Genomic DNA, 12,588 nt, shown 5'->3' with positions numbered 1-12,588 from the left:
CACTGCCCTATTTGTAGGCCTCAGTAAAATGTCACCTTTTAACATGTACCAGTAAGTGGCCTCTTGGCTGGATATAATTCTGTTAATAAATTACTGAGTTCTTCTAATAAAAGGCAGTGAACAGTCACAAAGTATATTCACTGGTATTTTAAAGGGCAGATCTGAAGACCGACGAGCGGCTGCCAATCAAGAACTAGGTCAGGCATCCCTACACCTGGAAGTTTCTGACTACTGGTCACATATTGGGATTGAAAAAAAAGACGAAAATACATCATCACTTTTAAAATGGAGCCAGCAGGGGCGCCTGGGTGGCGCAGTCGGTTAAGCGTCCGACTTCAGCCAGGTCACGATCTCGCGGTCCATGAGTTCGAGCCCCGCGTCGGGCTCTGGGCTGATGGCTCAGAGCCTGGAGCCTGTTTCCGATTCTGTGTCTCCCTCTCTCTCTGCCCCTCCCCCATTCATGCTCTGTCTCTCTCTGTCCCAAAAATAAATAAACGTTGAAAAAAAAAATTTTTTTTAATAAAAAAATAAAAAATAAATAAATAAAATAAAATGGAGTCAGCAGACAATCTTCTAAACTAAAAACCCACAGGGGTGCCTGGGGGGCTCAGTCAGTTAGGCATCCAACTCTTGACTTCAGCTCAGGACATGATCTCACAGTTTGTGAGTTCGAGCCCTATATCAGGCTCTGCACGGACAGTGCAAAGCCTGCTTGGATCTCTCTCTCCCTCTCTCTCTTGTCCCTCCCTGCTTGTGCGCGTGCACTCACTCTCTCTCTCAAAATAAATAAGCTTAAAAAAAAAAAAATTAAAAGCCCACAGAATTAAGGGAATCGCTGAGACAGAATCCAGAATGTCCAGGATCCAACTGGGGATGTGATTCTCCACATGGACCCAAGGAGTAGTCATGAGCTCCCACCTACCTTTTGGCCGAGGCTGGAGATTTGGCCACGATCACTGCATTCCTGTAGTCCGGGATCTGTGACAGATTAAGAGGTCAGGGATTACTCCAGAGGCTGTTCACGCCAGCACCTGACAGTCAATAAAAAGGAACATTCCTAGACTCAAAACTGTCATCTGGTCACATGAAAAGTCTTCCAAAAAGAGAAAAAGTTCAAAGTAAATTTCCCCTTTGGAAAATGAAGAAACTCCTACTACCTAGGAAAAAATAGGACAGAGGTATGAGCCTCACAGACTTAAGACAAAAAGTAATGCTAATCGGTGATTAGCTGATATCCAGGGGCCAGTGAATACTGATAATGGGGTATAAAGACGTTTTTATAAAGTCAACAGGAATTCCTCTCATGAATCCCCGTTACGTGCAATTTCACAGTGCAAGGATGATATGCATCCAACCTGAATCCAAGGCAACTGTCACATTCCAAATTAGTACACTCCATACGAATGACTCCCATATCTGAGTCATGGCATTTTGAAGAAACCAATCTGTTAAAGGATAGTCAGGGTGGTGGGGTTTTTTAAAGATATGAAGAACCCTTAAGAAAATAACTAAAATATCAGTCTACTCTGCAGCCTTTTACTGTTGGAACATTTGAAGTGACTGTAATTGAAGATATACCCATCATCGACTTCTGAGAGTTTATAAGACAAAACTCTTTTTAAGCTGTGCAGTGATTTATTTCTGACTTCATCCTGGCCATAGTTTCAAATTACGTTCTTGACATTCAGACACTTCGTTAAATGGTATTATTTCATTCAATATACCCTCTTCACTTTTTTTCTCACAACTACGGTATATCAATGAATTTCTATATAAGCATTAATAACATCTAACACCTTGTACAATGCCTAGTACACGGGAAGCACTAAGTAATACTTAGTAAATAAACAGAACGCTGATTTATTTGAAAAACGCTCTAATGCAAAAATACCCAGCATAACCACACGGATCGGGTATCTTTATAGGGCAGCCTAATTCGTCCAACACTACCAAGAGTAAGGGAGCAAAAAATACACATGGGCATTTTCCTTATTTTCACTGGAAGTCTTCCTAAACTGTTTTATGGACTTGTCTCTCACCAAATATCATCAAACAGCGCAAACCCAGCCAAGAGGAGAAGTGACAATGAAGGAAAACAGTTAATAAAGCAAATAAAAGGAGACTTTAAAAGAAAGGACTCTAATAAAAACAGGTCTATTTCGGGGGTACGTGGCTGGCTCAGTTGGTAGAGCATGAGACTCTTCATCTCAGGGTTGTGAGTTCAAGCCCATGTTGGGAGTAAAGTTTGCTTAAAAAAAAAAAAAAAAAAGAAAGAAAGAAACGAAAACACGTCTATTTTCTCCCCAGGAGCTACAACAGGAAACCGTACACTTAAAGAACTGGCTGTTAAGAAAAAGAACCAGGGGCGCCTGGGTGGCTCAGTCAGTTAAGTGTCTGACTTCAGCTTAGGTCATGATCTCGCAGTTCATGAGTTCAAGCCCGGCGTTGGGCTCTGGGCTGATGGCTCACAGCCTGGAGCCTGCTTCAGATTCTGTGTCTCCCACTCTCTCTCTGCCCCTCCCCCGCCTGTGCTCTCTCTCTCTCTCTCTGTCTCTGTCTCTAAAAAATGAATAAACATTTTTAAAAAATTAAAAAGAAAGAAAAAGAACCAAAAAGAAACCTAGGCAGTGGAAATAAGAAACTCACTAACAGGCTTTTACGGTGGCAGAACGGACACAGATAAACAAGCCTGGGTCTTCAAGCCAAGGGATTTTCCCACAACGCTATATATAACAACGCAAAACTTGAAAAAGACCAAATAACAAAAAGTGAAACAACAGAAACTAGATCCAAAATTTTCAACATCTAACAGTTCCCAAAGGAAAGAATGAGAAAACAGAAGAGATGAGATACTCAAATAATAGGGGGGGAAAATGCCCAGAGAATGAAAGAGACCCAGGGAGTATCTAGTGACATGAAAGGAAAAAAGATCTACCCCAGACACATCATGCGGAAGTTTCAAAACCACAGCAGAAAAATGAGACACTGTGGGGGAAATTCCTGCCTGCCCCCAAAAACACACTAGATGTACCCTCACACTAAAACTCAAGAAAGGGAAAAATTCAAATCATACAGCATTGTTTTGGTCATTAAACTTGCAAAACTAAGTGCACGGGGAAACAGACACTATCATATGTACTGTTAGTGAAAGTATCAATTAATACAGCCCCTTCGGAGAACTGCAAGTTTCATGATATCATATTAAAATATTAAATTTTCATGATATTCAAACATTAAATTTTCAGAAAATTGAGATTTTTGCAATATCCACTAAAGCATTAAAAATGTAGATTACTTTTCTATTCTACTCCCCAACATTTTTTCAAAAAAATATGTAAGTAATCAGAAAGGTAAGTACAAGAATTTCCAATGCAGCATTATTTAATGATAAATTTTTAAGTAAAATATTTCATCTAAAAGAGTGAAAAATTGGGGCACCTGGGTGGCTCAGTTGGTTTAGTGTCCGACTTCAGCTCAGGTCATGATCTCGTGGTTTGTGGGCTCAAGCCCTGTGTCAGGCTCTGTGCTGACAGCACGGAGCCTGCTTTGGATTCTCTATCTCCATCTCTCTGACCCTCCCCCACTTATGTGCACGCGCTCTCTCTCTCTCTCAAAAATAAACATTAAAAAAAAGAAGATAAAACATTCACAGCCCTTTAAAAAAAAAAGGGTGAAAAATTAAAACAACCTAATATCCAATCAAGAGGAGGATGGTTGAAAAAACTGTGGCTCATTTAAACTTGTGCTTTAAACATTTAAACACGTAGCCATTTGATCTTAATTGAACTCAAAGAAAATGATTCAGTTCTCAGTCACACTAGCCACGTGCAACGACCAGTGGTGACCAAACTAGACAGCCGCTAAAACATTTTCACAATCACAGGAAGTTCTACTGGCCATCACTGATCTAAACTCAGAACTACGATGTAGCAATTATGAATCTTAGCATGGCAAGACCTCCAGACACCAGCGTAGCAATGAAAAGAACAAGTTGCAGAACAAGGCAAACAATATGTTAACTGTTTTTTGTTCTTTGTTTTTTTCCAAAAAAGCACCCACAAATCAACATCTGTAACTATGTATATAGACAAGGAGGCGAATACAAACAGAGAAGTCTGGGAGGACACAGGGCGCAAAGCAAGCTGGCAACAAGGGCTACCCCTGCAGAGGGGCCAAGGACCAGGCTGGTGGCCCAGGGAAGCTAGGGGCTGACCAGTATTGTCAGAATTACTATACACACACACACGCGTGTCCCTGTCACTGCCACTGTCAACATAAAGTTTCATTTTTCACTTTAGAAGAAAATGACTCTATCAGGCGGAAGGGAAAACATACCCCATATCCAGTTTCCAGCTTCCAAACTCTGTAGTAATTTTCTCCTGAACCACTAAGGGAAAACAACATCAGGGCCACTGTGGAACCACAAAGAATCAAACTGCCCTACACCCCCACACTCCCTTGCTATACACCCCTACCCTGTCCCTGATTTCTCATCCCCTGCCATATCTCATTTCTGTAAAGAGAGTGGCTGGATTCAAAGACACTAAGAACACTGGGGTCGGGTGGGAGGTCAGGGGGAGGACGGATGCAACTCAAGAATCAGAAACAGGATAACTCCAGGGGCACCTGGATGGCTCAGTCGGTTAAGCGTCCAACTTGGGCTCAGGTCATGATCTCATGGTTTGTGCGTTCAAGCCCCGCATCAGGCTCTGTGCTGACAGCTGAGCCTGGAGCCTGCTTTGGATTCTGTGTCTCCCTCTCTCCCTGCCCCTTCCCCACTCTCACTCTGTCTCTTTCTTTCTCTCTCTCTCTCAAAAATAAACATTAAAAAATTAAAAAAAAAAAAGAAGAAGAAGATAACTCTAGAAGTTCCTATTTAAAAATTGATGAGATAGGATGGGATCTCTACATACACCAGAGAAATATACTTGTGGCCCTCCTCTTCATCATTTCCTTAAGAATCCTGGTGCAGACCAATGATCTCTAGAACTATCACCGTAATATCTTGTCATTTTTTAAAAATACGCATTGTATTTAATCAATACCCAAGCCAATTTCGGTCATATTTTAGTATCTCTCTGATTTAGATGTCCTAAACTCAGTAGTGTCTTACAGCTGCTGTCAGCCCCACAGCAGCTGTGATGTGCTTTTCCAACCCTTCACACATGTGAAGAAGGCCATGGCATTCATTTCAAACAAGCCACAGGCACTGCTGGTTCTATACGGGCCGGGTTTGACTGCCACTGAAAACGTCTCCAACAAGAGTTCCCTATGATTCGGCATTAACACGAACAGCGACAGTGCATGCAGAAAGACACAGCACGTAGACAGCAGGGTGTAGATTTCACATTCGTGGCTCAAGCAGTCATCGCTGGAGGAATGACTGCAAGTGAGTATGTATCTTCCCATAAGGCGATAATGGAATGCTCTGTGGGACCTAACGAAGGAAGACCGTGCACTGCCAGTGAAGCTGGAAAGGACGGAATCTCAAAGGACACCTAACATGCACACCACAACGAGACTGAAGGAAGGAGAACCTGCCAAACTCCCAGGAGAGAGGCCCAAAGCTTCAAGGCAATGAGCATCCAATTATCGGGACTTTCCTTCCAACTCTGGCAGAAAGGGCTTCAATTCCAGTGACGGCTCAAGAGAGAAACATGTGAGCTGTCAGATGGGAAAATGTCAGCATCAGCCTTGCAGAACAGGATCACTAAGGGACACAAAGGCACTGTGTCACACAGCTAATCCACAGTGTTTCCTTCCTTCCTGATGACCTAAAATAATGTAAACCTTAGCCGATGGCATCTTCGATTCGGTAAGATATGGTCAACTAAAACAAGTACGCTGTAAAAGGCAAAAAGAACAGAAGTCCTTTTAAACAGTGAGCTCCCGTAGAGTACTTCATTTTTTTTTAAGTTTATTTATTTTGAGAGAGAGAGAGAGAGCGAGCGAGCATGCATGTGCAATGTGTGAGCAGAGGAGAGGCAGAGAGAGAGAGGGAGAGACAAAATCCCAAGCAGGCTCTGAGCTATCAGCGCAGAACCCAACTTGGGGCTAGATCTCTCAAACCGTGAGATCATGACCTGAACCAACATCAAGAGTCAGACCCTTGGGACGCCGCCTGGGTGGCTCAGTCAGTTAAACATCCGACTTGAGCTCAGGTCATGATCTCACAGTTCGTGAGTTCAAGCCCCGCACTGGGCTCTGTGCTGACACCTCAGAGCCTGGAGCCTGCTTCCGAGTCTGTGTCTTCTTCTCTCTCTCTGCCCCTCCCCCGCTCGTGTTCTGTCTCTCAAAAACAAATGATTGTAAAAAAAAAATTTTTTTTTTTTTTTTGAAAAAGTCACTTAACCGACTGAGCCACCCAGGTGCCCCTAAAGTGGTTAATTTTATGTTATGTGAATTTTAACCTCAATGAAAAAAAAAATCTGAACATGTCTGCTTATGTAGACTCCCTTAAGAAAACTACAGGTTACAAACTGAGATATATGTGAAACAAATACTAACCAATGGCTACAATCAAGAATTAAAAAAGGATGCCTGTGGCACAGAAAGAAACACACAAAACCACTGAGGAAACACACAAACGAAAGGCATTAAGCACCTTTCCACAGAAAAGAAATCTACGAAGAGACGCTCGATTTCTTACATCATCAGAGATCTATCCATCGACGTGACACCAACACACCAGGCCACAGCCATTCAACAGGCAAAAGTTTTAAATTCTGGTAACGTAAGTATTGAAACAAAGATGGGTCCACAGACTACCTGACTCACTGCTGGTCAGAACGGAAAGGTATAACTGCCTTGGGAAAAATTAAACACAGGCCATGCCATCTAGAGATGAATATAGAATCACGATACACTTGCTTGCACACCACAGGAGACACCTACAAGAGTGCTCACAGGACACAATCACAAGAGCAAAAACCTATGAGTAAACTGTGACAAGGCTGCACAGTGACTATTTCTCAACAGTCAAAATGGATACACCGTGACACATAACATGGGTGAGTCTTACTAACGTAACAGCAAGTGAAAACTGCCCCCAAATCACAGAATTTGACTCTTTATAAACTTAAAAAAGTGTACTGTTTCTGTCTTTGAATAATACCTGTATGTGTATGTACATATGCGATAAGACCATCTACAAAGGAAGTCAAGAAAACGATGAAGCAAGACTCAGGATAGTGGCTCCCTTGGGGCAGGAGGAGGCAGGGGGATGTGACAGAAAAAGGACCACATGAGTGGATGTCAGTTATGAGGGATCTAGTTTTCTTCCTACGTGGGAGGATCACGGCCGGTGACCACTACAGACAGATGGACAGAGAGACAGGCAGAGCGATGGAAACACAAATGAGGGCCAGGTGCACGCGTGGACCAATGATGACAGTTATTTGACCATGATCACAACTAGTTCAATTCTAGGTACCTGAGGTCCAAAAGAAAACACAATTTAAAGAGCTTAACAAGGGGCGCCTGGGTGGCGCAGTCGGTTGAGCGTCCGACTTCAGCCAGGTCACGATCTCGCGGTCCGTGAGTTCGAGCCCCGCGTCAGGCTCTGGGCTGATGGCTCAGAGCCTGGAGCCTGTTTCCGATTCTGTGTCTCCCTCTCTCTCTGCCCCTCCCCCATTCATGCTCTGTCTCTCTCTGTCCCAAAAGTAAAAATAAACATTGAAAAAAAAAAAAAGAGCTTAACAAAACAAACTGCAGATTAAAAATTTGAAAACACAGGGGCACCTGGGTTGGCTCAGTCAGTGAAGCGTCAAACTCTCAATTTTGGCTCTGGTCACGATCTCATGGTTCATGGGATCGAGCCCCATGTCAGGCTCTGTGCCGACAGTGTTGAGCCTGCTTTGGATTCTCTCTCCCTCTCTCTCTGCCCCTTTCCCACTCATGCTCTCTCTCAAAAATAAACTTTAACAAAAAAAAAAAAGAATTTTAAAATACACTGAATTACATTTATAAAGTAAGTCGTGCTTTAAGCAGCATACACCAAGTTTTAATCCTTGACAGGTGGCCCAAGGAAATGGAAATGGATCTTTTCAACCTTAAACAGAATGTTAAAATACAGAAGTATGAGCTAGCCCACCTCTTCTTGAATATACTGCAGTAAAAAGGGAGATGCTCTTAAATTATCAACAGGAATGTTGAAGAAGCCTTGAATTTCCTTCTGGTGCAAATCCATAGTAATAAGATGAGTTAGACCTTTGGAAACAAAGACACAAACATATGAAGAGCTAAATAACCGGCTGTACTGCATGAAATAAGCATACATAAATACTATATATAATAGCATTTAAAAAACTGCTCTCGGGGGCGCCTGGGTGGCGCAGTCGGTTGAGCGTCCGACTTCAGTCAGGTCACGATCTCACGGTGAGTTCGAGCCCCGCGTCGGGCTCTGGGCTGATAGCTCAGAGCCTGGAGCCTGTTTCTGATTCTGTGTCTCCCTCTCTCTCTGCCCCTCCCCCGTTCATGCTCTGTCTCTCTCTGTCCCAAAAATAAATAAACGTTGAAAAAAAAAATTAAAAAAAAAAAAAAAACTGCTCTCTAATCAAAAAGACTCAGAGTCTCTCTCTCTCAGATTTTTTAATTCAATGACACTGTGAGAGAACAGAAAACATATAGTGGTCTCTGACCCCTGTCCCTAACACAGAGCTCCTAAAACCCTGGTACATTCCTAAGAGATGAGAGCGCTAGGAGCACCTTCTGTTCTAATGAGGTGACTTTTGGGTTTTTTTCAAAATTTTTTTAATGTTTATTTATTTTTGAGAGAGAGAGAGAGAGAGAGAGAGAGAGACAGAGTATGAGTGGGTGAGGGGCAGAGAGGGAGAGAGACACAGAATCCAAAGCAGGCTCCATCCAGGCTCTGAGCTATCGGCACAGGGCCCGATGCGGGGCTCGAACCCACAAACCATTGAGATCATGACCTGAGCTGAAGTCTCCCTACTGAGCTACGGAGGCGCCCCCTAATGAGGTGACTCTCGGTGGGCTCTTGGAGCTTGGAATTTTCAGCCTTCACCCCATCCCCACCTCCATTCTCCAGAGGCAGGGGGAGGGGCCGGAAATGGAGCAAGCATGAGGAAGCAGAGGTTTCGGGCAGCTGCCAGGTAGGTGAACAGGTGGAGGTGCTGGCAGAGGTCATGGGCTCCGCAGCCCTCCCCACATGTGGGGCCTCGCATCCCCTCCAGCAGGACGATCGCCCGTATTCTTTATCTTATGCTTTTCCAATCAAGTGGCAAACAGTAAGTGGGCAGTTTTCCCGAGTTCTGTAAGTTGCCCCCGCAAATAATCAAATCTGAGGATGGGTCCTGGGAGCTTCTGATTCACAGCAGATTGGTCAGAAGCACAGGTGTCTACCTCCAGGTAGACAGTGTCAGAATTTAGTTAAATTGTAGGATACCCAGAGGCGCCTGGGTGGCTCAGTCAGTTAAGCATCTGACTTCGGCTCAGGTCATGATCTCATGGTTTGTGAGTTCCAACCCCACACTGGGCTCTCTGCTGTCAGCACGGAGTCTGCTTCAGATCCTCTGTCCCCCTCTCTTTCTGCCCCTCCCCCGCTCACTCTCTCTCTTTCTCAAAAGTAATAAACATTAAAAACAAAAAACAAAAACCGTAGGATACCCAGCTGATGTCATGGAGAATTGCTAAGTGTAGGGAAAAACCTCGACACATCTGGTGACCAAAAGTGACATCTTCTGCGTGAGTAGTACAAGAGATACACAGGAGGGGAACTGGCTTTTTCCCCACTCAGAAGGGAAAGACTGGGTGGTTTTCTTACACAGAGATACATGATTTTCACATCAATTCATGGTTTTAAAACAGCAAAGGTAATAGTAACGAAGAAAGGTCTCTTATAATTGTATTAGAGCAAGTTACAGCAAAGCCATATTAAGACAAGTATTGTCTTAAGATCTTAAGACAAACTGCACAGGCCTGTAACTAGAAGAAATGAAGAACCTTCACCTCCACTGGCTCTTCAAAATGATCATCATACTTGAAATGATCATCAGAAAAGTATAAGGAGGGGCGCCTGGGTGGCTCAGTCAGTTAAGCGTCCGACTTCAGCTCAGGTCATGATATAACGGTTCGTGAGTTCGAGCCCCGCGTCGGGCTCTGTGCTGACAGCTCAGAGCCTGGAGCCTGCTTCGGATTCTGTGTCTCCCTCTCTCTGCCCCTCCCCTGCTTGCGCTCTGTCTCTCTCAAAAATTAACATTTAAAAAATTTAAAAAAAAAAAAAAAAGAAAGAAAACAAAAGTAGAAGGAAAATCTAATTGGAAAAGTTTTAAAAGCCAAACTTGACCCAAAAACCAGGAAAGTCAACCTGGTGGCCCATCCAGGATCAAGGCCAGAAGAGAAGACCAGCATCTTTCCGGAAGGCTCAGTGAGCCAGCCTGCTCCCTTCAGCCAGCTTTGAAAACTCTGAAAACCGACCTTTCAGTAGGTTGTACCATTGAAGTTGCTGGGGTTCAAGTTTCACCAAGTTATGGTTTGTTTTGTTTGTTTCTTTGCCTTCTCTGGAATGCTACAGTAGAAAATTTATTCCATAGTAAGTGACTATGTTCAAACGCAGTGAGTGGGAATATTTTAATCCTTCCCTCTCTGTGCCAATGCTCCAGGATATGTGGCTTCTACAATCATACACACGCATGCACGTGCCCACACAGGCATGTGCACAACTCTGAAGGTTATTCAGAAACAAGGGGGAGACAATTAGGAGGTTACCTGAAAAGGCGCGACACGAATTACCACATATGGTTTACAAAATATGCCAATCTGTGCTGCGAAGAGGCTAAAGGAAGCTGTTGCTGTTAAAATGCTCGGTTCCAAATGCCTTTTCCCCTTCAAAAATGACTTAAATGTGAGTGTAACTTGTTGCTTCAATGTCATTTTTTAAACAAAGAAATTAGGAAAAAATACGTCATTCTCCTTAATTCTGTGTTTCAGGGAGTTGGGAACAGGAGAGAATTCTCTGCACTGCTTTCTCGTTATACATAAGCTGTCTTTAAAAACAGTCTTCCTGGGGCGCAGGGTGGCTCAATCAGTTAAGCATCTGACTTCAGCTCTGCTCATGATCTCATGGTCCATGGGCTCAGGCCCCGCATGGGGCTCTGTACTGACAGCTAGAGCTTGGAGCCTACTTCAGGTTCTGCGTCTCCCTCTCCCTCTGCCCCTCCCCCACTTGTACTTGGTCTCTCTCAAAAATAAATAAAATACATTAAAAAACAAAAAAACAATAAAGAAAAAGGTCTTTCACTCTGTTTAGCATTCGCATTTAGTTAAAACAAGGCTTTACAATTTCTAAGGTAAAAATAAACTTCCCGGGCCCCACTAAGTATCAAATATCCGCCATTCTTACCTGCTTTGCACATCATCGAAGCCAGCAGTTTAGAAACAATGGAGCCTCTTTTTCTCATCTTGCACTGTTTGCTGTAAGGAAAGTAGGGAATCACGCCGATGATGCTTTTGGCACAGGAGGTCTTACACGCGTACACCATAATCAGGAGCTCCATGATGGTGGTGTTTACATCCCTGTGTTCCGAGAGAGAGAGAGAGAGAGAGAGAGAGAGAGTGTGAGTGAGTGAGTCCCAGCAAGGGGACGTGAGATGCCTGTTCCAACAAGATGTCAGCAGTGTGCTACTCCTGTCTCTACCAAGTCTCCAGGCTCGAGACGCAGAAGAGGAACTAACATGTCCCACATTCCCTCCCAGCCCATGACACTACTTCCTTTCTTCGTAAAAATAGCAGTCAGAAGAGCGAGCTTCCATGGGCTCCCACCGACACACGTATCTGCACCTACAAGTCTGCCCGCCCTCCGCCCTTAGTCAGAGACACACTTTCCACACCAAAGTTACTCTGAAATGAGCCCTCCAGATGGCCCACTAACCACCCCTACTCCACAGGACTCCAGTGATCCTCCCTCTCTTGCCTCCGTCATCAGTTTGGTATGCCCCCCCGACCAGACTGTACCCATCGGACTATAAACATTCTGTTGTCACATTAAAAACAACTAGTGGGGCGCCTGGGTGGCTCAGTTGGGTAAACATCCGACTTCGGCTCAGGTGATGATCTCACGATTCGTGGGTTCGAGCCCCACATCGGGCTCTGTGCCGACAGCTCAGAGCCGGGAGCCTGTTTCGGATTCTGTATCTCCCTCTCTCTCTGCCCCTCCCCCACTCGCGCTCTGTCTCCCTCTATCTCAAAAATAAATAAACATTAAAAAAAAAAATTAAAAAAAAACAACTAATGGCCATTTTTCCCACTGCCCCCGAACTTCTTTGCTCCCCTGTGTATATGTCTCAAGGGAGCTGTCTACACTGCTATCATCAGCTCATCTCCATTCACTCTCTCCCAACACGTTCCAATCCAGGTCATCAACGACCTCCATGCAGCCAGATCCAAGGTCAATTCTCCTCCTCCTCTCAACTCAACTCTCCAGGCTGCTCACCCTGCTTGACCCACTTGGCTTCTAGGACTTCCTCCTGTGCTGCCCCACTTGGCTTCCTGTGCCGCTTCTCCTCTCCCCACCTTCCTGCCTAATGCCCATTTGCCCTCTCCTGCAACCTCGCCTCACCCGCTGGGCTCCTC

General features: G+C 44.3%; 1 protein-coding gene across 4 annotated transcripts in view; it reads right to left on the bottom strand.

Moving 5' to 3' along the window:
* PRPSAP2 (phosphoribosyl pyrophosphate synthetase associated protein 2) overlaps positions 1 to 12,588 on the bottom strand; it is a 49,898-nt gene that overhangs the window by 26,179 nt on the left and 11,131 nt on the right. For all 4 annotated transcript variants that reach the window (XR_005783978.1, XM_040453047.1, XM_040453046.1 and 1 more), the window contains 3 exons: positions 11,360 to 11,532; positions 8,093 to 8,208; positions 923 to 978 (listed from right to left, as the gene is read on the bottom strand). Coding sequence is in view for 3 of the 4 variants with exons in the window: in XM_040453047.1 (XP_040308981.1) it covers positions 923 to 978; positions 8,093 to 8,208; positions 11,360 to 11,532 (345 nt within the window). In the remaining variant the exon portion in view is untranslated. The remainder of the gene's footprint in view (positions 1 to 922; positions 979 to 8,092; positions 8,209 to 11,359; positions 11,533 to 12,588) is intronic.

This window comes from Herpailurus yagouaroundi, unplaced genomic scaffold (genome assembly GCF_014898765.1).
Source record: "Herpailurus yagouaroundi ecotype Mexico unplaced genomic scaffold, PumYag 208, whole genome shotgun sequence".
NCBI lineage: Eukaryota > Metazoa > Chordata > Mammalia > Carnivora > Felidae > Herpailurus > Herpailurus yagouaroundi.
Note: the sequence above shows the minus strand (reverse complement) of the source record. Positions and strands in the feature narration are given on the sequence as shown.